At 46.0% G+C, this 20,139-nt stretch overlaps 2 protein-coding genes across 5 annotated transcripts in view; both read right to left on the minus strand.

Annotated features, from left to right (window-relative positions):
• The window catches only part of PLA2G1B (phospholipase A2 group IB), a 6,339-nt gene extending 538 nt beyond the window's left edge, over window positions 1–5,801 (minus strand). Inside the window, exons 1-4 of one of the 2 annotated variants that reach the window (XM_027865279.1) lie at window positions 5,640–5,801; window positions 1,673–1,753; window positions 1,144–1,300; window positions 213–340 (exon numbers count right to left, since the gene is read on the minus strand). In XM_027865279.1, the coding sequence (XP_027721080.1) occupies window positions 213–340; window positions 1,144–1,300; window position 1,673 (286 nt within the window). In that variant the 5' untranslated portion in view covers window positions 1,674–1,753; window positions 5,640–5,801. Of the gene's footprint in view, window positions 1–212; window positions 341–1,143; window positions 1,461–1,672; window positions 1,754–5,639 lie in introns of those variants that run through there. The other variant, XM_027865271.1, reaches the window with a different exon arrangement.
• Window positions 5,802–17,936: 12,135 nt separating this feature from the next.
• The window catches only part of MSI1 (musashi RNA binding protein 1), a 29,637-nt gene continuing 27,434 nt past the window's right edge, over window positions 17,937–20,139 (minus strand). For 2 of the 3 annotated variants that reach the window (XM_027865084.1, XM_027865080.1), the window contains 3 exons: window positions 19,812–19,966; window positions 19,333–19,398; window positions 17,937–18,017 (listed from right to left, as the gene is read on the minus strand). In XM_027865084.1, coding sequence (XP_027720885.1) covers window positions 19,357–19,398; window positions 19,812–19,966 — 197 coding nt within the window. In that variant the 3' untranslated portion in view covers window positions 17,937–18,017; window positions 19,333–19,356. Of the gene's footprint in view, window positions 18,018–19,332; window positions 19,399–19,811; window positions 20,000–20,139 lie in introns of all 3 variants that reach the window. The other variant, XM_027865076.1, reaches the window with a different exon arrangement.

Consider the following 20,139-nt stretch of genomic DNA (forward strand, 5'->3'; position numbering starts at 1 on the left):
TCAGGGCTGGGAGGGGCCTTAGAACAGGGGATGTCAGAGCTGGGTGGAGCCTTAGAATTAAGGGATGTCAGGGCTGGGAGGGGCTTCGAACAGGAAAGATCAGGGCCTAAGAGGACACCAAATCCCATCCTCTCAAATTGGAAGACAGGACTTTCCCACCCATGGGAGACCTACAGGCCCTTAGGGTAAGGCGAGGCCTGGGGTGCACCTACTGCTGCAGGTGATTTCATTCTTAGAGCAGCTGTAGGAATAAAGCTCGGTGTAGGCATTGTCCACCAGGAACTTGCAGCTGTCAAGTTCCTTGGCCATTGAGTAGCACTGGTCATGCACCTGGCAGCACCTGAGGGAAAGGATAGCAATCAGTGCCAGGCCAGGCGCCGCAGGTGTGAGCTGGAGGTGCCCAGGTGCCACAACACAGGTGGCAACTTTTCCCAGGCCCTTGCTCCAGCCTCAAAGGTCCCAGAAGCCTGGAAGGGCCATTTCTCCAGTTTTAGCTTCCTCCCACCCCACCCAGATTCTTTCTCTATTTCCTCTTTAGCTAAAAGCTGACCCTTTGCCTTCCTCTCTTGCCCATCCAGGGCTCTGGCTCTCCAGTAGGCCAACCAGGTAGCCATCATCCTCATAGAATTTTGGACAGAGAAAAACAGATTGGGAAGATGGCAATTCTTAGGGGCTAGAGTGGGGAGGACCACAGATGGGGAACTAGCCGGTAAGGGTCAACTCTCCCTTCTGCTCAAAAGGAAACTCCTTGAGGGCTCATTGACTGAATGATTGGTTGACTGGCCTACTCTTCCCGTCTCGGCCAACCTGGTAATGAACCTCAGAATTTAGCTGGATTGCTCCTACTATTATCTTGATTTTATATATGAGGGAACTGAGGCTGAGGGAGGCTTAAGTGACTTGCCCAGGGTCACACAACTGGTAAGTGTCTGAGATGGGATTTGAACATAGGTCTGTTTGACTGCAAGCCCTCCACTCTGCCTGAGCAGGCATTTAAAAAAAAAGTACAAAATCTTAGAGCTGGAAGGGGCCCACGGTCAGATAAGTTCAGCCTGTGACACTAACTGTTTGTGGAAGTAAACTGGCTCCAAAGGCTGAGACCTGTAGCCCATCCACCCTCCTTTTCTTCCCATGGTTACTCACTGGTCAAGTTCATCCACAGGGGTGCCGCTCCCGCCGAGGCCACAATAGCAACCATAATTGTTGTAATCCTTCAGGGGCGCACTACCGGGAATGACGCACTTGATCATATTTCGAAACTGCCACACTGCTCGGGGGCTGACATCAGCGGTGATGCCCACTGAAGAGGGGGAAACACAGGCATAAGTCATCCTGGGGGTGGTTAGCTTGCTAGAGATTGAGACCAAGGCCATGGACTCAGTCCTGAGGATCATGAGATTCACAGCTGACACACCATCCCAGCAGCTAGGGATAAAGGGGCTTGACACTCACTATCCATGAACTTGTTTGTGGAAAAACAAAATAAAACAAAACAAAACAAAATCAATGGTAATAACTGTTTCAACAGAATTGGTTTCGTTTGAAATCCTGTGTATTTTATTTTGTGTATTTGAAAACACGATTCTGACAAAGGGTCGTTGGCCTTCACTAAATTGGGACTGGCCCATGGTCACACAGCTAGAGGAGCTGTTTGGGGTACTGAAAATCTTACTGGATCTGGAGTTAGGAGCATCCCGATTCTGACTGCCAGGACTGACTACCAGTATGACTCACGTGGCCGTAACCTTCTGGACTAAAAAAACAAGCAAACAAACATTTAAAAAAAAAAAAAACAACCCTTCAGTGGTAACCTGTTGCCTGTAGGATAAAAGAAAAGTCAGCTGGACATTTAAAGAACCAATTGCCTCTGTTGTTCATTAGCATCTGACTCTTCATGACCCATTTGGGGTTTTCTTGGCAGAGAGATTGAAGTGGTTTGCTGTTTCTTTCCCCAGCTTACCTTACAGGTGAGGAAACTGAGGCAAACAGGGTGAAATGACTTATCCAGGATCACACAGCTAGTAAGTGTCTGAGGCCAGATTTGAAATCAGGAAAATTAGTCTTCCTGACTCCAGGCCTGGTGCTCTGTCCACTGTGCCACCTAGCTGCCTTACTACAATATAGCGCCTATCTACTTTTCTAATATTATTTTTAAAATTCAATTTTATTTGCAATTCCATATTCTCTCCTTCCTACTATAAAGTGAGAAAAAAAACAAAATCCTTTATAAATATGTATAGTTGAGCAAAACAAATTCTCACATCAGCCATGTCTGTAAAATATATATGTATGTATGTAAGTGTGTATATGTATATACATACATACACACACATATATACGTGTGTATATTTGTGCGTGTGTGTGTATACACACACACACACACACAAACACACACCACCTCTCTATCTAGAAATGGGTAGCCTGTGTCATTCTGAGTCCTTTGGGACTGTGGTTGAGTTTTTTGGACATATGAGTCTTTTTCTTCTTTCTTTGATATCTATAGGGTATATACCTAGCAGCTAGGTCAAAAAGGATGCACAGTTAATAGGTTTTTAGGCAGAGTTCCAATTGCCTTCCAGAATGACTAGACTGGTTCACAGTTCCACCAACAGTTTGTTAATGTACCTGTTTTCCCACAGCCCCTCCAGCATTTGTAATTTTCCTTTTGTGTTAACTTTGCCAATCAGAGGCCTATGAGGTAGAACCTCAAGAGTTATTTTAATTTGTATTTTTCTAATTTTTAGTGAGTTAGAACTTTTTTTTGTTTTGTTTTAGGCAATTGGGGTTAAGTGACTTGCCCAGGGTCACACAGCTAGTATGTGTCAAGTGTTTGATCTGAGACCGGATTTGAACTCAGGTCCTCCTGACTTCAAGACTCGTGCTCTATCCACGGCTTCACCTAGCTGCCCCACAACATTTTTTTAATATGGCAGTTGATAGCCCAGATTTTTTCCTCTTCAAGTTTCAATTAGTTTAACAGTCAGCTCTCTAGGGTTCCCTAAATTAACCATCATATTCTCTGTAAAAAGCAGCAATTTTGTTTCTTCATTCCTTCGATTTCTTTTTCTTATTGTAATAGCTAGTATTTCTAGAAATACCACAGAAAATACTGGCTCTTGGTTTTCCATAGATATGATTTATCATTTTGTTTATTCCTGTACTTTTTGGTGTTTTTAACAAGAATGGGTGTTGTATCTTGTCAGAAGCCTTTCCTTTCCTGCATTTACCGACACAATCATATGATTTTTGTTGCCTTTGTTATCAGTATGGTCAATTACCTTTACAGTTTCCTAATATTGAATCAGCCCTTCATTCCTGGTATAAATCCAGCCTGGTCATAGTGTACAATGTTTGTGATATAGTGCTATGGTTTCCTTATTAATTTTTTATTTAAAATGTCTACATCAATATTCATTAGGAATATTAATCTAGGTGCCAAGTGTGAGGACCAGAGAGAAGGCCAGTTTGGCTGCATCAGAGAGTATGGGAGGGAAAGTGATGTCCCGTGAGGATAAAAAGATAGGTTAGGATCACATTGTGAAGGGCTTTAAGATCCAAACAGACAAATTTGCTTTATCCTAGAGGAAATACATCAGGAGCTGCAGGATTTGATGGAGAAGGGGAATCATATGGTTAGATATACATTTAAGGAAAATTACTTTGGCAGAAATTTGTAGCGTACAAAAATTAAAAAAAAAATGAATGTTGGGGACAGCTAGGTGGTGCAGTGGATAGAATGCCAACCTAGAGTCAATAAGACCTGAGTTCAAATCCAACCTCAGACACTTACTAGCTGTATGACCCTGTGAAAGTCACTTAACTTCTGTTTGCCTTAATTCACTGGAGAAGGAAATGGCAAACCACTCTGGGTGTCTTTGCTAAGAAACCCCAATGGACGGTACTGGTGTACTATGGTCCTGGGGCCATGAAGAGTCTGATTCAACTGAAGGTCTGAACAGCAATATACACCAGACATTGTGTGCTGTGTGCTGGGGGTACAAAGCAAAGAAGGAAGCAGTCCCTGCGCTCCAGGAGCTTACATTCTTTAAGAGACCCATGGTTTCCTCTATTCTAGAAAGAGGTGTCGGAGGATAACATTATTGGAAGCCCTGACACAATATGATCCAGGTCATGCCTCTCCTTTCTGGTCCTGACCCGAGAGTTTATTGTCCCTCCATTAATGCCCATGGGACCTGCTCCATCCTCACTCTCCTCCACCTCTGAGTCTCTGCTGCCTTTGACCTTGTCCATCACTCTCTTCCCCTCAATACTTTCTTCTTTCTGGGTTTTTTCAGGACACTTCTTTCTGTCTCTGTCTCTCTCTCTGTCTCTCACATACACATATTCTCTGTCTCTCTCTCTCTCTTCTCTCTCCCCTTCTCTCCTTCTCTCCTTCTCTCTCTCTCTTGCTCTCTCTCCCTCTCTGTCTCTCTCTCACTCTCTCTGTCTCAGTCTCTGTCTCTCTGTCTCTGTCTTTCTGTCTCTGTCCCTCTCTGTCTCTGTCTTTCTGTCTCTGTCCCTCTCTGTCTCTGTCTCTCTGTCTCTGTCCCTCTCTGTCTTTCTCTGTCTCTGTCTCTCTCTCTGTCTCTCTCTCTCTCTGTCTCTCTCTCTCTCTCTCTCTCTCTCTCTCTCTCTCTCTGTCTCTCTCTCTCTGGTTCTCCTCCTACCTCTCTGGCCACTCCTTCTCAATCTCCTTTGCTGGCTCGTCTTCCAGATCACAACCACTGACCACAGACATCTCCCCAGGATCTCTCCCTGGCCTTCTACTCTTCTCCCTCTATACCACTTCACTTGGTGATCTCACCAGCTCCCATGTATTTAATGACCATCTCTATGCTGATGACTTTGCCTGTCGTGCCACGAAGTCTCTGCTGACTTTCAATCTCAACTCTCCAAATACCTTTAACGAATCTTGAACTGGATGTCCAGTAGACATCTTAAACTAAACGTGTCCCCAAACCCCCCATCTCATTATCAGCTAGGTACACAGTAGATAGAGTGCTGGGCCTAGAATCAGGAAGACCTGAGTTAAAATGTGGCCTTAGATACTTACTGGCTGAGTGTTCCTGGGCAAGTCACATAACTTACTTGCCTCAGTTTCTTCCTCTGTAAAATGGGGATAATAATAGCACCTACACCGTGGATTGTTTTGAGTATTATCTCAATTGAGATAATAATTGTAAAACACTTAACACAGTACCTGGCATATAGTAAGTAAATATGATTTCCCCCGAAGTCTCCCTTCTCCATACTTCCTTATTACTGTTAAGGACACCACCATCCTCCCCATGCCCAAGGCTCACAACCTAGCAGTCATCTTGGATTCCTCACTATCTCTCAACCCCTCCCCCCATATCCAAGCTGTTGCCGAGGCTTTTGCAATATCTCTCAAGTATACCCCCTTTTCTTCTCTGACATCACCTCCCACCTGAGCTTCTGGTGAATCTGAAGTCTCTCCCCACTCCAATCCTGCCTCCATTCAGCTACCAAAGTGATTTTCCTAAAGTTCTGGTCTAATCATATCACATCCCTACTTAACAAAGTCCCTATCACCTCCAGGATCAAATACAAAATGCTCTGTTTGGCATTCAAGGCCCTTCGAATCCAGCCCCCTCCTCCCTTTCCGGGTCTTCTGATACCTCACTTCACAGCACAAACTCTTCCACCGGTGACATTGGCCTCCCGGCTGTTCCCTGAAAAGACCCTCCATGACTTGGCTCCGGGCGTTTTCACTGTCTGTTCCTCATGCCTGCAGCCCTCCTCTTCCTCATCTCCACCTGGCTTCCTTCGAGTTGAGTCCCGACTGCAATCCCCTTTCCTGGAAGCCTTTCCCAGCCCCTCTTAAATAAAGTGCCTTCCTGGTTAATTATTTCCCATTGATCCTGTCCATACGGCGTGTTTATAGCTGTTGGTTTGCTTACTGTTTGACCATGTGTTTGTTTCCTATGTCTCCCCAGCCCTTAGCGCAGCACCCATTTATTGACTGATTGACCTGTTCGACAATTCCTTGTATAAACAGAGTTGCCTGGGGTACCACGAGTATAAATGACTTATCCAGGGTCACACAGGCAGGATGACTTACACCTAGGTTGTCTTGACTCTTAGACCAGCTCGCTAGCCACTACACTAGCCCCCTCGCAACTATTTAATTACATAGAAGCAAACCAATAGCTCCTACTGCACTCCAAAGTTTGCAAAGATGTTATCACTTTCCTCTCAATCGCCCCGTGAGGCAGGTCTTGCAACGTTTTACATTACATAGGAGGACAATGATATTGTACACAGTAACAGTAACATTGTAAGATGATCAGCTGTGAATGACTCAGTTTTTCTCTGCAATGCAAGGGTCCAAGACAATTCCAAAGGACTCATGACAAAAATGTATCCACCTCCAGAGAAAGAACTGATAGAGTCTGAATGCAGATCAAAGCAGACTTTTTTTTTACTTTCTTTGTTTTAGGTGTTTGTGGGGGCTTTTTGGGTCTGTGTTCTTCTACAACATGACAATTTGGAAATATGTTTTGCATGACTACACTTGTATAAACTATATCAAATTGCTTGCCATTTCAATGAGAGGGATGGGGAGAGTGAGAATTTAGAACGCAAATTTTTCTTAATTAATTAATTAATTTTTAGCTTTCAGCATTCACTTTTATAAGGTTTTGAGTTCTAAATTTTCCCCCTCTTCTCTTCCCAAGAGAGCACGCAATGATATATCCAATACACGTGCAATCATATTAAACATATTTCCACATTAGTCATATTGTGAAAGAAGAATCAGAACAAAAGGAAAAAACCACTAAAAAGAAAAAAAAAGAGAGAGAGAGAGAGAATAGCGTGTTTCGATCTGCATTCAGATTCCATAATTTTTTCTGGATGTGGAGAGCATTCCATCATGAATCTTTTGGAGTTGTCTTAGATCCTTGCATTGCTGAGAAGAGCTAAGTCTATCAATGTTGGTCATCGCACAATGTTGCTGTTACTACGTACAATGTGGAATTCAAAATTTTTAAAAACGAATGTTGAAAATTGTTTTTACATGTAATTGGGGGAAAGTAAATACTTTTTTTAAAAAAGATAAAAAGAACAAAAAAAGAGAAAAAGGACAGAAGAGGACATTGAAGGTCTAAGAGGTTATGGGACTTCCCTGAGGTGACGTAGTTCATAAGCGTCTGAGGTAGAGTTTGAACTCAGGGCAAAGGATGATGATGATGATGATGATGATGATGATGATGATAACTAGTAATTATATAGTGCTTCAGCTTTGTAAAGCACTTTACAACTATTATAGGATCCTTACAACAACTCCATGAAGTAGGTGCTATTACTGTCATCCCCATTCTACAGATGAGAAAACTGAGGCAGGCTGAGGGATTTAGTGATTTGCCCAAGGTCACACAGTTAGGAAACATCTGAGGCAGGATTCAAACTCAGCTCTTCTTATCTAGCGTCCAGCACTGCAGCCACTAGGGCCTCCAAGCCATCGGTCTCCAATTTAGAACTCAGTCTAGTCCCTAGCCTCAGCCTAGAGCTGCCTCAGATTTAGAACTGGAAGGTTACCCCAGAGACCATTGGGTCCATGATTTTACAGGGAAGGAATCAGAAGTCCACAGAGAAGGGCCCTGTGTGATAGTCATCTGGGATCAGAGACCTGGGTACACATACCAGAGCTGCCACTTACTACCTGCATGGCTTCTCTAGCCCTTAGTTTCCTCATCTGTCAAATGTGTCTCTTCCAGCCCGTGAAGGTGAAGAAACTGGAGCTAATTTGCCACAAACCAGTGCCAAAAGGCTCTCTCTCTCCAAGTCCCTTGCCCTTTCCCCTGAGAGCCAGCCACTCTGTCTGTCTCTCCCCTTGGCCACCCTGGCTTCAGACCCGGCCCCCGGCACCCAGGGAAGCTAATGCAACACCTTACCTGCCAAGAAGATGGCCAGGAGAAGGAGATGCATTCTGTTCTCAGGGGAGGTGAACAAAAGTGGAGACCAGGCTACCATGGGGCTTGCCTTCTTATAGCCGTCCCACGGGGCGATAAGGGACTAGTGTTTGTTCTTCTCTCTGCCAGCTCCTTTTGCTGGCCTTGACTGACCCTTCTGGGGAGTACTTAAAGCCGGGTCCAAGCTAGGCTTGGTAAAAAACAAAAAAAAATTGCACGTACACTCAACATCAGTGGATTCTGATACATGCCTACTGCACGTGTGTATATATGTACACATGTACCCATGAATACGCCAACAGGGGTAGGCACGGAACTAGACCTGGGATTGCAATGCAGAGGGTACTCCCTTTGCCCCTCAAGTCAGAGGGCATCTCCGTTCCAGGGAAGAGCCTTGGGCACCAGAGTTTATGTGACTTGTCCAGGGTCCCATAGGATTTACTCAGGTTTTCCTGACTCCAGGGACACACATGACTGGCTAGGCCCCACTGCCTCTAGCCCAGAATTAAATAAAAAAAAATAATAAAATGAGATCTGCAGTTTCATATACGATCTTCCTTTTCTGTTCTATTATGTATATGGAGGTCCCTGTTTTATTTGGTGTTCTTGAAATTCAGAATAAAAGGTTTTAAATGAAAAGCAAAGTAAAATGCCACTAATTCTGGAGAGGGAAATTACATACGTGAAATACACACATGAAATACTCACCATCTCCCTTCCCCCATCCTTTTCTGACTCTTGGCCCTTTTTCCATATGGGGAGTGTTTCAGGTGGGCCAGAAGCTCTGGAGTCTGGACCTTGACCCCTTAAATCCCCATAAGAGCAAGACCAGCCTTGAAGTTGATCGAGCACCCACACATCCCATCCAGGGGGGAAAAAACCTCAGGGAAGCTTGGGGGAAGGCATTGCTGGAGGCCACTTTCACCACACCCCTCTCCACCTGGAACAAAGAGAAGGGGCTGGGGTGAGATCCTGGCTCTGCTCAAGCCCCTGATCTCAGCTTTGGTCAGAGAGGAAGGTTCTCCCAGTTTACCTGAATGTCACCTCGGGACTTGAGAGCTGGAAGCTATGAGCTGAACCGAAGGGTGAGGCCGGAGAGGAAGAAAGAACCGACGACCGTCAGCGTAGCTATATAATTTCCTCACTTTGAGACTCAGTTTCCCAATATGGTTTGGTTGGCCTCCCAGTTCTTCTAACTCTAGGTCTCATGATCTTACAGGTTCCAGAAGGAGGAAATGCTCAAGGGGCCAGGAAGCCTTTGAAAACAACGAGGGCTTGTCTGGGCACCCTTTACCTTTAGGGAGCAGTCAGGCAAAATTCCTATGATGCCTACACAGTCAGCCACATTTGTGGGGGGATTAGGCACTGCTGTTCTCCCTTGCATTGGAAAAATACACAGGCCTTAAATCCTCCATTGACCCGTCCCAGGGACCCCTAGTTCATAAGATGCAGGACTAGGGTGGATCTCAGAGGTCATCTATCCAGTCCTTTGTTTTACAGATAAGGAAACTGAGGTCCAGAAGAGTGACAAGGCTTGACAAGTGTCATAGAGGTAGTAGGGGACAGGTGAAGGGTTGGTATCTATGTTTTCTAACTCTGAATCTAGCTACCCAGTAACTTGGAATCAGCTCTAGATACCTTAATGTTCATAAAGCCCTTTACAAATATTACCTCATTCAACCCTCCTAACAATTCTGGGAGGTAGGTGTTGTTATTATCATCATTTTTACAGATGAGGAAATTGAGACAGAGGTTAAGTGACTTGCCCAGGGTCACACAGCTAACAGGTGTTTAAAGCTGGATTTGAACTCAGGTCTTCCTGTGTCAGCGTCATGAGTCTTATGTGAAAGCCAGGTTTATTACAAGAGAAACGTGGATGTGGAACCCAAAGAGCTCATTTCTGACTCAATCAATTAACATCTATTAAGTGCCTACTATGTGCCGGGCACTGTGCTAAGCTCTCTGAAGATACAAAAAGACAATCCCTGCCCTCAAGGAGCTTACAGTCTCATGGGGGAGACAACATGCAAACAAATATATACAAAGCACATTATATATGAGACAAAATAGGAAATCCTTAATAAAGGGAAGGCAGTGGAATGAAGAGAGGCTGGGGAAAGCTTCCTATAGAAGGTGGGATTTTAGTTGGGACTTAGAGAAAGCCAGGGAGGTCAGTAGTCCAAGCTGAGGAGAAAGAGCATTCCAGGCCTGCGGGACTGGCCCTGCCTCCAGGCCCATTGCTTTACCACCTTCCTGGGGGGGGAGGGGGGGAACATACTAATAAACTTTTTCGTTTCTCTAGAAATATTAAGAAATATTTACTAGCGAATGTACCTCCTTAATGTTCTCTAACAATATTAAGAAAGACTTGCCTTTGGAAAGATGAAAAGTAGGACAAAAGGCCTTTCTTGGGAAGTTGGATTAAGAGTAAGGTTTAAAATTAAGATTTGGGGGCAGCTAGGTGGTGCAGTGAACAGAGCACCGGCCCTGGAGTCAGGAGGACCTAAGTTCAAATCTGGTCTCAGGTCATACATTTAACACTAGCTGTGTGACCCTGGGCAAGTCCCTTAACCTCAATTGCCTCACCCCCAAAAAATTAAGATTTGGAACCCAATTATCTAACAAAGAATGACTGATATCTTCTTTACCTTTTGTTTGCTAAGAATTTGGCACTTAGTAGGAACTTAAGCTTGACCCAGTTCCTTCCCTCTGGGCCTTGCTATAAACCCACCTAATGGCCTTCTCCTCTCCCCTTATCCCTTAAGAGATAGGTCCAAAGAGACTTACCCTTCTCCACTGGAAAAGGATTAAGATATCTGGGCCTAGATCCTTTTGTGTATTCCTGGAGAATATTTGAATGGGATGGGCCAGGAGGGAAAGAGACAGTGCCCACACAACTCCTTTGTAATGTTAACCCCAAACTGTATTTTTACACATTGTGATTTCCTTCTTCAAGATCCCACAGAGCAGCACAGGTCCTAGAGTCAGGAGGACTTGAGTTCAGATTCAGCCTCAGACACTTACTAGCTGTATGACCCTGGGTAAGTCACTTAATCCCGATTGCTTCAAAAAACAAAGATTCCAAAAACCATTTCCTCTAATTGTTTTGCAGTCCAGACGCATTGAAGAGCATGGGGGAATTCTGCCAAGCAGGACTTCTCTTTAAGCCAGAAATGTCTTAGATGTGAATGATGAATACAATGGTTTCGGGCAGACTCAAGCCTAAAATGGAAAGTATTCATGTTTTTTCCTTCTACATTCTGATCTCCATGGGGCTCAATTTTCTCAAGTGTAAAATGAAGAGATTGGACTGGTCAGCCTCTGGTGGCCCTTCCCACTAGGGCCTCAGGACCTCGATCTAATTCTCGGTCTAGGTCCCTATGATCTTATAAGGTAGGCAGATGAGGAAACCGAGGCTCAGGAGGGGAAACGGTCAGATTTGAGCCCAAGACCCTTGGAGGTCTGGATCTCTCCGGTCAGTTGAACAATGGACCGTACTGGGGGGTGGGGATGCCTCTAGTTACACGTCCAGCTTCTCCTCTCAACTTCTGCCCAGCCCCCACCCCCCAGATGCACTCCCAGGCCACCCCAGCTTGGCCCTGTCAAAACACAGGTGTATGGCAATTGGTCTCTCCCAGGCTGGGAAGAACAAAATGGTCAGTGGAAAGAACAGCTGAAGATACGCTTGCTACCCCCACCAGGTGGTGGGTTACCCACGCCCTCTGCAAGGTCACAGCTGCACAGACTCAAGGACTCGAGGTGGGTTACTCCTGACAACGACAAGAACTCTTTCTACATTGCCTCCTGGTAGGCAAGCTTTGATGGCCTTAGAGATGCCTCCCGACTGAGCTCCTGGGATGTTCTATCCCCCTAAATTCACATAAGTCAGTGCAGTATTATTAATTGTTGCTATTACCATTAACAATATCAGTAATTACTAGTTAATGGACAAAGAGTGTGCTGTAGTGAATTTGGGGTTAGAAGACCAAGGCTCAAATCTCAACTAGGGGAACGGGAAGAAAATAAGCATTTAGAGGACACCTACTGAATGCAGGCACTTCTTACAAATATTATCTCATTTGATCCTCACAACCCTACAATGTAGGAGCTAATATTATCCCCATTTTTTTGCTGAGGAAACTGCAGCAAACAGAGGTGAAACAACTCATCCAAGGTCACAGAGTAAGTAGTAAGTAGTAGTAAGTAGTAAGTGTCTGAGGTCACATTTGAACTCAGGACCTACTGACGCCAGATCCTGTTTCGCTATCTACTGTGCCACCAGCAGCATCTGATTACTCTATTTACTACCAATGGGAACTTGAGGAGGTCAGATAATCTCTTATCCTTTACTTCCTATCCCCTTTTTAAAATGAGAGGGTAAGATTATATGGTACCTTCTCAAATGCATTTATCCAGCCCTAACCTCAGTGCTGACCTCCAACTACCTAGTAGATATCTTGACCTGGATGTCTCTGAGACCTCTTAAACTCAATGCATCCAAAACCAAACTCATTATATTCCCCCCTCTCCATGCCCTCTCTCTTCCAAACATCTCTATTATTGTCTAGGGCACCACCATCCTCCCAGGTGCTCCTAGGTGTCATCCTCAACTTCTTACTCTCCCCTACCCCTCTATCCAATCAGATGCTTATTGATTTTACCGTTGAACATCTCCCAAATACTCCCCCTTCTCTCCTTGGACCCTGCCTCTACGCTAGAGCAGACCCTGTTACCTTATACCTAGACTCCTGTGATAGCTGCTGGCGGGTCTGCCTACTTGAGATCTTTCTCAGTCCATCCTCTACTCAGTTGTTAAAGTCACCTTTCTAAAGTTCAGATCTGTCCCTGTTACGCTGCTCTGGCCTCCCCCAACACACAACATACTCTATGGCTCCCTATGGCCCCTAACATCAGGCATAAAACCCTATTTGGTGTTCGAAGCCCTTCCTAACCTGGGACACCCCAACACACACTTTTCCATACTCCCTCCCACCCCCCAACATGTATTCTTTTTCTTTTTTTTTGCTATAAAACAGCATTTTATTGTATTTGCAATGCAGAATTGGCATTGGGCCATAGTTGGATGTCTTTATTTTTCAAAATAATTCCTTCTTCTTGAAATCCAAAATGATTTTTTAATAGATACATAGGCACAAAAATATACCAGGTAAAAAACCTATGGGTCATGGCTGCAGATAACAACTGAAGAAAATAGTATACATCAAAAGGGACACAGTGGGGATAATTCATTGCTATGGAGAAAAACACCGCCGATGTCATCTTCCAGTGTGGATGAATCCACCCAAAACTTCTAGTCCTTTTTCACAAAGTTGGTTGAAGGGCTTGACAGTTTTTCAATTTTTCTCTAACAAGTAGCAACTTAGTATACGTCAGGCCTTTTGGGAGACTTCTTGCCTTTCTTTAGCTTCCTTGCCAGCCAGATGATAAATGCCAGCCCAAAGACAGAAGTTACTACAGTCCCTGGAGGGATTGTAGTTACCCTCTTTGATGGGTGATAGAATATTTCTTGATCCTTCCAGTCCTGGCTGGAGAAGAACTTGGGGTTAGACAGTTTCCCTGTAAGGGCCACCAAAATGTTGAGGCCTAGGGGCTTAGGGGTGCTGGGACCCCAAAATCACAACACGTGGGTCCTGCCCGAAAGAATTTGACCCAAGCCTTCTTTCAGTCAAAGACAAGGTTCGTTAAAGATCTGCCATATTAGGCAGACTCTTAAGGAGTCTGAATGTTAGCGAGCTATTGGCTAGATTATAAGAATCTGAGCCCAAATATGTATTCTTTATCCAGTATCTGAATCTCCGGGCTATTCCTCCAATAAGACCTCACCTCTCAGCTCTGAGCATTTCTCCTGCTTTTGTAACATTCCTGGAATGCATCCCTCCTTATCTCTGCCCTGGCTTTGGTCAAGTTCCAGTTCAAATGCCACCTTCTACAAGGAGCCTTTGCCATCCTTCTTAATTCTAGCCCCTTCCTTCTGCTGTTTATTTCCAATTTATCCTGTCTGTATCTTGTTTGTACAAGTTCTTTGCATATTTCCCCCATTAGACTTTGTGCTCGTCACAGGCAGAAATTGTCTTTTGCTTTCTTTGTATCTTCAGGCTTAGCTCAGTGCCTGGCACATAGTAGGTACTTAATAAACATGTATTGACTGTTTGCCTTCCTCTCTTTGCCCATCAAAGAGTGAGTCACTCTCTTTAATTACAGAGAAGATACCAACTTTCTTTGGTGGAAGCAATCTCCTCACCTGGGAGTGCCTAACTCAGTTTACTTGTAGTTTAATCAACTCACCTTCCACAGTAAGCCCCTTGAGGTCTGGACTGTTTTTGTTTTGTTTTACTTTGTTTTTTAATTTAGTGGTTCCCCCCTGTGCTCATCAGGGAGCCTGGTGTGTGTTGTAAACAGACTTTTAATGGACACCTGTAGAATTCCAACCTAAAGGGATGAAGAGAGTGAACTTAGAACCTTGGTGCCAAGCTTTATGTTGGTGCCAGGGCTCAGGGCTCAGGGCTCAGCCTTCAGAGGGCTCAGATTGCAAGGTCAGGAGAGAGAGGGCACAGCCTCTGCTCAGAGCCTGGGAGCCTCTTATCTGCTCTGACGTGGCAATTTTCAGGCCCCTCCCTTCCGCAGCTGCCTCTAGCTAGGGAGGAACACGACAGAATCCCAAGTGGAAGGTCAGTAGCTTAGCAGCCTGACCTAGTAGGCCCTTAACAAATGTTTATTGATTAATTGATTGATCTGGAAGACCTCGAGGCACTCTGACCCCTTCCGTCAAGCAAAGCTGACAACTGTCTCTCCTCCCTCCCCAAATTTGATTCTGTTTTGTAATTGATTATTTTCTGTAGAACCACTGACATTTTGTAGAAGTGCCTAAGTCAAGTTTGTCTCTGAAAAAAGTTCAGTTTCCCTATAAATCACTTCAATTAAAAGATCGCTATACCACTAGCTGCCCTTGTAAAATTAGGTGAAAGCTGTTACCCCTGAAGGATGAAGGTGGTTGCTGGGGAGTCTGGTCTGTGATTGCTGTGAGCCTTCCACAGCCACAAGATGGAAGGAGGTGTTGCTAGCCCTGCGTTCCAGATTTCTAGCCAATCATATTGTTCTCCACACTAAGAGGCTTCTGACTTTGGAACCAATTATGTATTTTCCCCATCTCTGATGCTGCCTTCCAGTTTTGGGGTGCTTTTCTTATTGTCCATAAAATAATCTATCAACTCTCATTTAGGGTCTAAAGACCCCTCTTATTGATAACTGCCAGCCTTACCGATAAATTGAATGTGCTCAGAGCCTTGTGCCTCAGTTTACCTTAAATTTCAATCATGATACCCATCACATGTGAACTCCCTGAGTTGAGTCAACAAAGATGTATTGAGAGGAGGGACTTTTGTTTTCAGTGTGGTGTAATGGGCAGGGCATTGAATTTGGAGTTAGGGTCCAAAACCCCACCTTGGACACTACCAGTATGACTGTAGGCAAGTTACTTAAACTCTCTGGGCCTGCCTCAGTTTCTTCTCCTATACAGCAAAAGGTATACAGCAGGTGCTTAATAAATGCTTGGTGAATGAATGAATGGCTGAATGAGGACTGCTCTCTGTCAAGAAGCTTTCTGGGGCAGCTAAGTAGACAGAGCACTGGCCCTGGAGTCAGGAGGACCTGAATTCAAATCTGGCCTCAGACATATAACACTCACTAGTTATGTGACTCTGGGCAAGTCACTTAACCCTGATTGCCTCAGTAAAAAAAAAAAAAGCAAATGACAGCCAAAATTATAGGGGCAGCTAGGTGGTACAGTGGATAGAGCTCCAGCTTAGGAGTCAGGACGACCTGAGTTCAAATCTGACCTCAGACACTTCACACTTATTAGCTGCATGACCCTGGGCAAGTCACTTAACCCTGATTGCCTCATCAAAAAGAAAAAAAAAAAAACAGCTTCCTGAATGAACACAGTTCTGCTAGCATCAGAGAGTGATTCTCAACCCTAAGCCTTTTGGGTCCTCTCTGTATTCAAGGCAAGTTCCTTAAGGAGATAGAGCGAGAAAGAGTAGGTGGTCCCTGAGGAACCCCTCTCAATTCAAGTCACACAGAAGAATCACAACCACAGACCAGCACCATTTTCAAATAATTTATTAGGAATTTAAAACTGAAAGATCTTGGAAAGAGGGTTACAGATGTGGAGAGAACAGATACCAGAGAGTGGTAAATTTACTGGTTTCAAAACACCACTTAACATCTTTAAAAAAACCAGGAATGAGTCATAGAATAGAGTTCCGGCCCCAGCCCCAAGCCCTAAGGAGGAGAGGGGAACAAAGAGGGTGGGGGTGGGGAAGGATGGGGAGGGGGGAGGTAGAACCACTTAGGGGCTCCCCTCAGACGTGTAGAAAATCAAAAATAAAAACCAATAAAATGTAGCTTCTCTTTTATTAGGAAATATTTTTTTTTTAAAAAAAAGACATACAGCCGCGCGTCTCAGTAACAAAGATTATTGCTTTGTGTTCTCAGCACTAACAGGTTAAGCACCTCACACTGATAATTAACTCTCCAAAGGTAGTTGGGGGATGCTGGGGGGTAGGGGCACGTGGGACACCCCCTAGCCTTGGACCTGGCCAGCCTCCCTGGGGTGGGAGTTGAGGTGGGGGAGAAAGCAACAGTTAAGCCTCCATCCTCACACCCCAGTCAGGTCTTTGGTTCACAGAAATCTAGACCCTAAATCCACTCTCTCTCCCTGGTTGAGGTGCTGGAGAGGGCACCAGGGCAGAGAGGGAGTTGGGGGGGTGGGGAAGGCCCACGGGGCTGCCAAGGGGCTCCGACCATGACCTTGGGGAGAATGGCCATGTGGCCTGTCCAGGTGGGAGGCTGCTGTGAAAGAATGTGGGGGATCCCTGAGAAGCCCTTTGCTTGCCCCTGGAGTCACCCACCCATACCCCTTCCAACACCCACCTCCCCACAGTGAGCCCAGGGCAGGAAACATGAGGGTCCAGCCTATTGAGGGGTTAGGGGTGGGAGAAGGCCCTTTGGAGAGTTAATTCCTTTCAAATGTGGCAAGGTGGGAAGCCCCCCCTCCCTTCCATCCAAAGTTGGGGCTTGGGGCAGGGGTGGGGGATGGGTAGCCCATAGGACTCCCCCTGAGCTCCAGGGTGAGAGAGAGGGTACCTTCCTTTCCCCGTCCAAGTGGAGGCCCTAACAAAAATCTTACAGTAACCATGTGGGGAGGGGGTTCACAGAGGGGCCCGCTGAGTGGGGTGAGGTGAGGCCCCTCCCCGACCCTGGCAAGGAATACGGAGAGGGGCGGGGGGGCTTCACCTCATAGTATTTACAATATCATACAGGAGACAGACATCTCCAGGGCTTCACCTGACCCCACAGCCCAGCCCTGCTCGGCCAGAGCCTGGGCTGCCACAGACCAAAATATACACTTGTTCTCTCGTCGGTGTGGGCCCCCTTGGCCCCCCACCCTGCAGCCCGGAGCTTCACATTCACAAACCAAGAAACAATTTAAAAATGTTTCTCTCTCTCTCTCTCTTCCTCTCTCTCTCTCTCTCTTTTTTTTTTTGGTCAAAAAAAAAAGGAAAAAGAAAAAAAGGAAAGAAAGAGATCAGAATTAAAAAACAAAACAATAAAACAAAGGTGGGGGGATGGGAGGCATGGGTCCCCGCACATCTCCCCGCCATCATCCTAGCTAAACACAAGCACATGAGCCATTTCAGGAGACCTACAGGATAGGGCGAAGAGACGGGAAGGGAAGGGGCACAAACCCAATGGGAGAAAACCAGGAGGCTACCATCTACTCCAAAATAAATAGAAGCCGAGGGAAGGGTATGGGGGTGGCAAAGGGAGGGGGGGAGGTTAGTAAGGGCAGTGAGATGATGTCACTGGGGTAGGCTGGGAGGCAGAGGGGGAGGGGGGAGGGGGGAGGGGGGAGGGGGGTGGGGCAGGCGGGGAGCCCGGCAGCCTGCAGGCAGTGTGCAGCTTGGCGAGGGGACGAGGGTGGTGGGCCGAGCCTCCTTCCCCTTTCCCCTTTGGCTGGGCAGGTCCGAGCTCACTGTCCTCAGGCAGCTGCCGATGAGGGCTCTGGGGGATTTCAACAAGAGAGTGTGGAAAGCAGAGCCAGTTACACCCCAGCTCCTCAATGGTGTCTCTCCAACCCACAGGCTTTTCCTACTCTCCTTTCTTGAATAGCAACCAGTTTCTTAGCCTGTTCTTTGTAACCCCTGAATTCCAGGTCCTAGACTATCCAGAGCCATAACTAGGGCAGGGTAGTGGGCCTCTGTCCCAGAGTACTGAAATTTATCAGGTGTAAAGCCTAGAAATCACTACAGGAACATAATACCTCCGGGGCAACTAAATTTATCTTAATTACTTCTGGTGTTATTTTCACACCATGAATTATAATGCTGAATGGTGTTCTCTGCCTCTGGTGTCAGAATGACCAGTTATGGCTCTGAGATGATCCACACCTTTCTCTTTTTTTCCCCCCACATTTTTATCCTCCAACCCTCCAATCTTTCCCCACAAGCAGCCTTCAGTTGTACTCCCTATTCTGGCAATGACTAGCTTGTAGGACCTTGAGCAAACCAATTCCCCCTGATCCATAATTTTTCCTTTTTTTAATCTGTAAAATAAAAGTGCTGGGTTGTGCCCCAGATAATAATAACCATCATTGATCTAGTGATTTGAAGTCTCGAAAAAGGCTTCACATATATAAGATCACCCGAGCCTCAACCCTAGGAGACAAGGTTTTATTGTCTCCATTTGACAGATAAGGAAACTGAGGCTCAGAGAAGTGACTCCAAACAGCTAATCTCAGCCAGGATTAGAACCCTGGCTCCAAGACCAGCCCTCTATCCCCTAGGGCACTATGATCTCTGAGAGTTGAAAGGACTCTCTTTCACAGAGAAGGGAACAAAAGCCCAGATGGGAGGTCACTTGCTCATGGACACACATAGCTAGGTGGCTCAGCAACTTGGGAGTCAGGAAGACCCGAGTTCAAATCTTGCCTCATTTACCAGCCATGTGACTCTGAGCACTGTCTGCCTCAGCTTTCTCCTCTGTAAAATGAACTTTGGGTTTCCTGCCAGCTCCCATTGGATGCTCTTGTGATCAGAAACTACTCTGGTTCAAGATCCAAAGGTCTTTGCATTCCACCATCCTCCCCATTTTCAGCCCCCTCCCCCCCAAACATCCTCTGAACAGGAATCAATAACTTCAAGGTGGATGGAGAAATATTAGAAAGAGATACCGTGAAGCATGCGTGACACTCTCCACATCTCTGGGCCCTTCAAATTCTGACATCCTGATTCCAGACCTCCCCCTGCTCCTTTTCCAGGCCCCATTCCTTTGCCCTGACCCCCCTCCCCGGCTCCATGTCCCTTCACAGGCTTCTTACCTCCTGCCTCCTTGATCCCCTGACTCAGTGGTACCCATTGGTGAACGCTGTTGCAATCAAGGGACCCTAAAATAGGAATCCAAAATCCCAAATTCAACAGACTGAGAAAGTTAGATAAGAATTTCAGGATGCCCTCTTTCCTGTGATCATTAATGATTCATTTCTTTTTTCTTCTTTTTTTAGAAGGAATGGAGGGGAAATGTTTCATTACTGTCTTTTTTGTACTCTATATACCTTCCCAAAGACTCCCCTCCCTCCCACCCTTATAATAAGTAACAAGCAAAAACAAATCAACACAACCAATAGGGTATCAAAGGTATTGCCTACCCCAAAGAGCACGACCTAACCTTATCGAATTTCCAGCCCTTTCCCTTCTTGACCATGGGGTTCCCCCTTTTCCCTTCAATTCAAGTGGGGTCCCACTCCCCAGAGCCCCCAATAACATTATGGGAAACTAGATCCCACGTCAGACTACTCACCCCAAGGCTGTGGCCAAAGCCAGTGCTGGGGGCAGGGCTGGCGGCACTGATGTAACTGCTGACCCCAGAATCCTGGTTGGCCGCCCCATAGAGCTCGGCCATCGGGCCAGGGCTCGTGGTGCCCAGGAAGCCCCCCGTACGGCTTGGTGTCGAACCTGGAGGGGGAGCCAGCGCCCAGGGGTGAGATCCTGGCAACCCAGAGAAAAGAGCCCAACAGGCTAGCCCCTTCCTCAATACACCATGCCTGCCCACCCACCGCCCACACTCCCCACTGCCCACTTCTCCCAGAGGAGAGGTGGGCCCCAGACCCAACCCAGAGCAAGTCAAT

The sequence above is a fragment of the Vombatus ursinus genome, unplaced genomic scaffold, assembly GCF_900497805.2.
Source record: "Vombatus ursinus unplaced genomic scaffold, bare-nosed wombat genome assembly UNPS02001287.1, whole genome shotgun sequence".
Taxonomy (NCBI): domain Eukaryota; kingdom Metazoa; phylum Chordata; class Mammalia; order Diprotodontia; family Vombatidae; genus Vombatus; species Vombatus ursinus.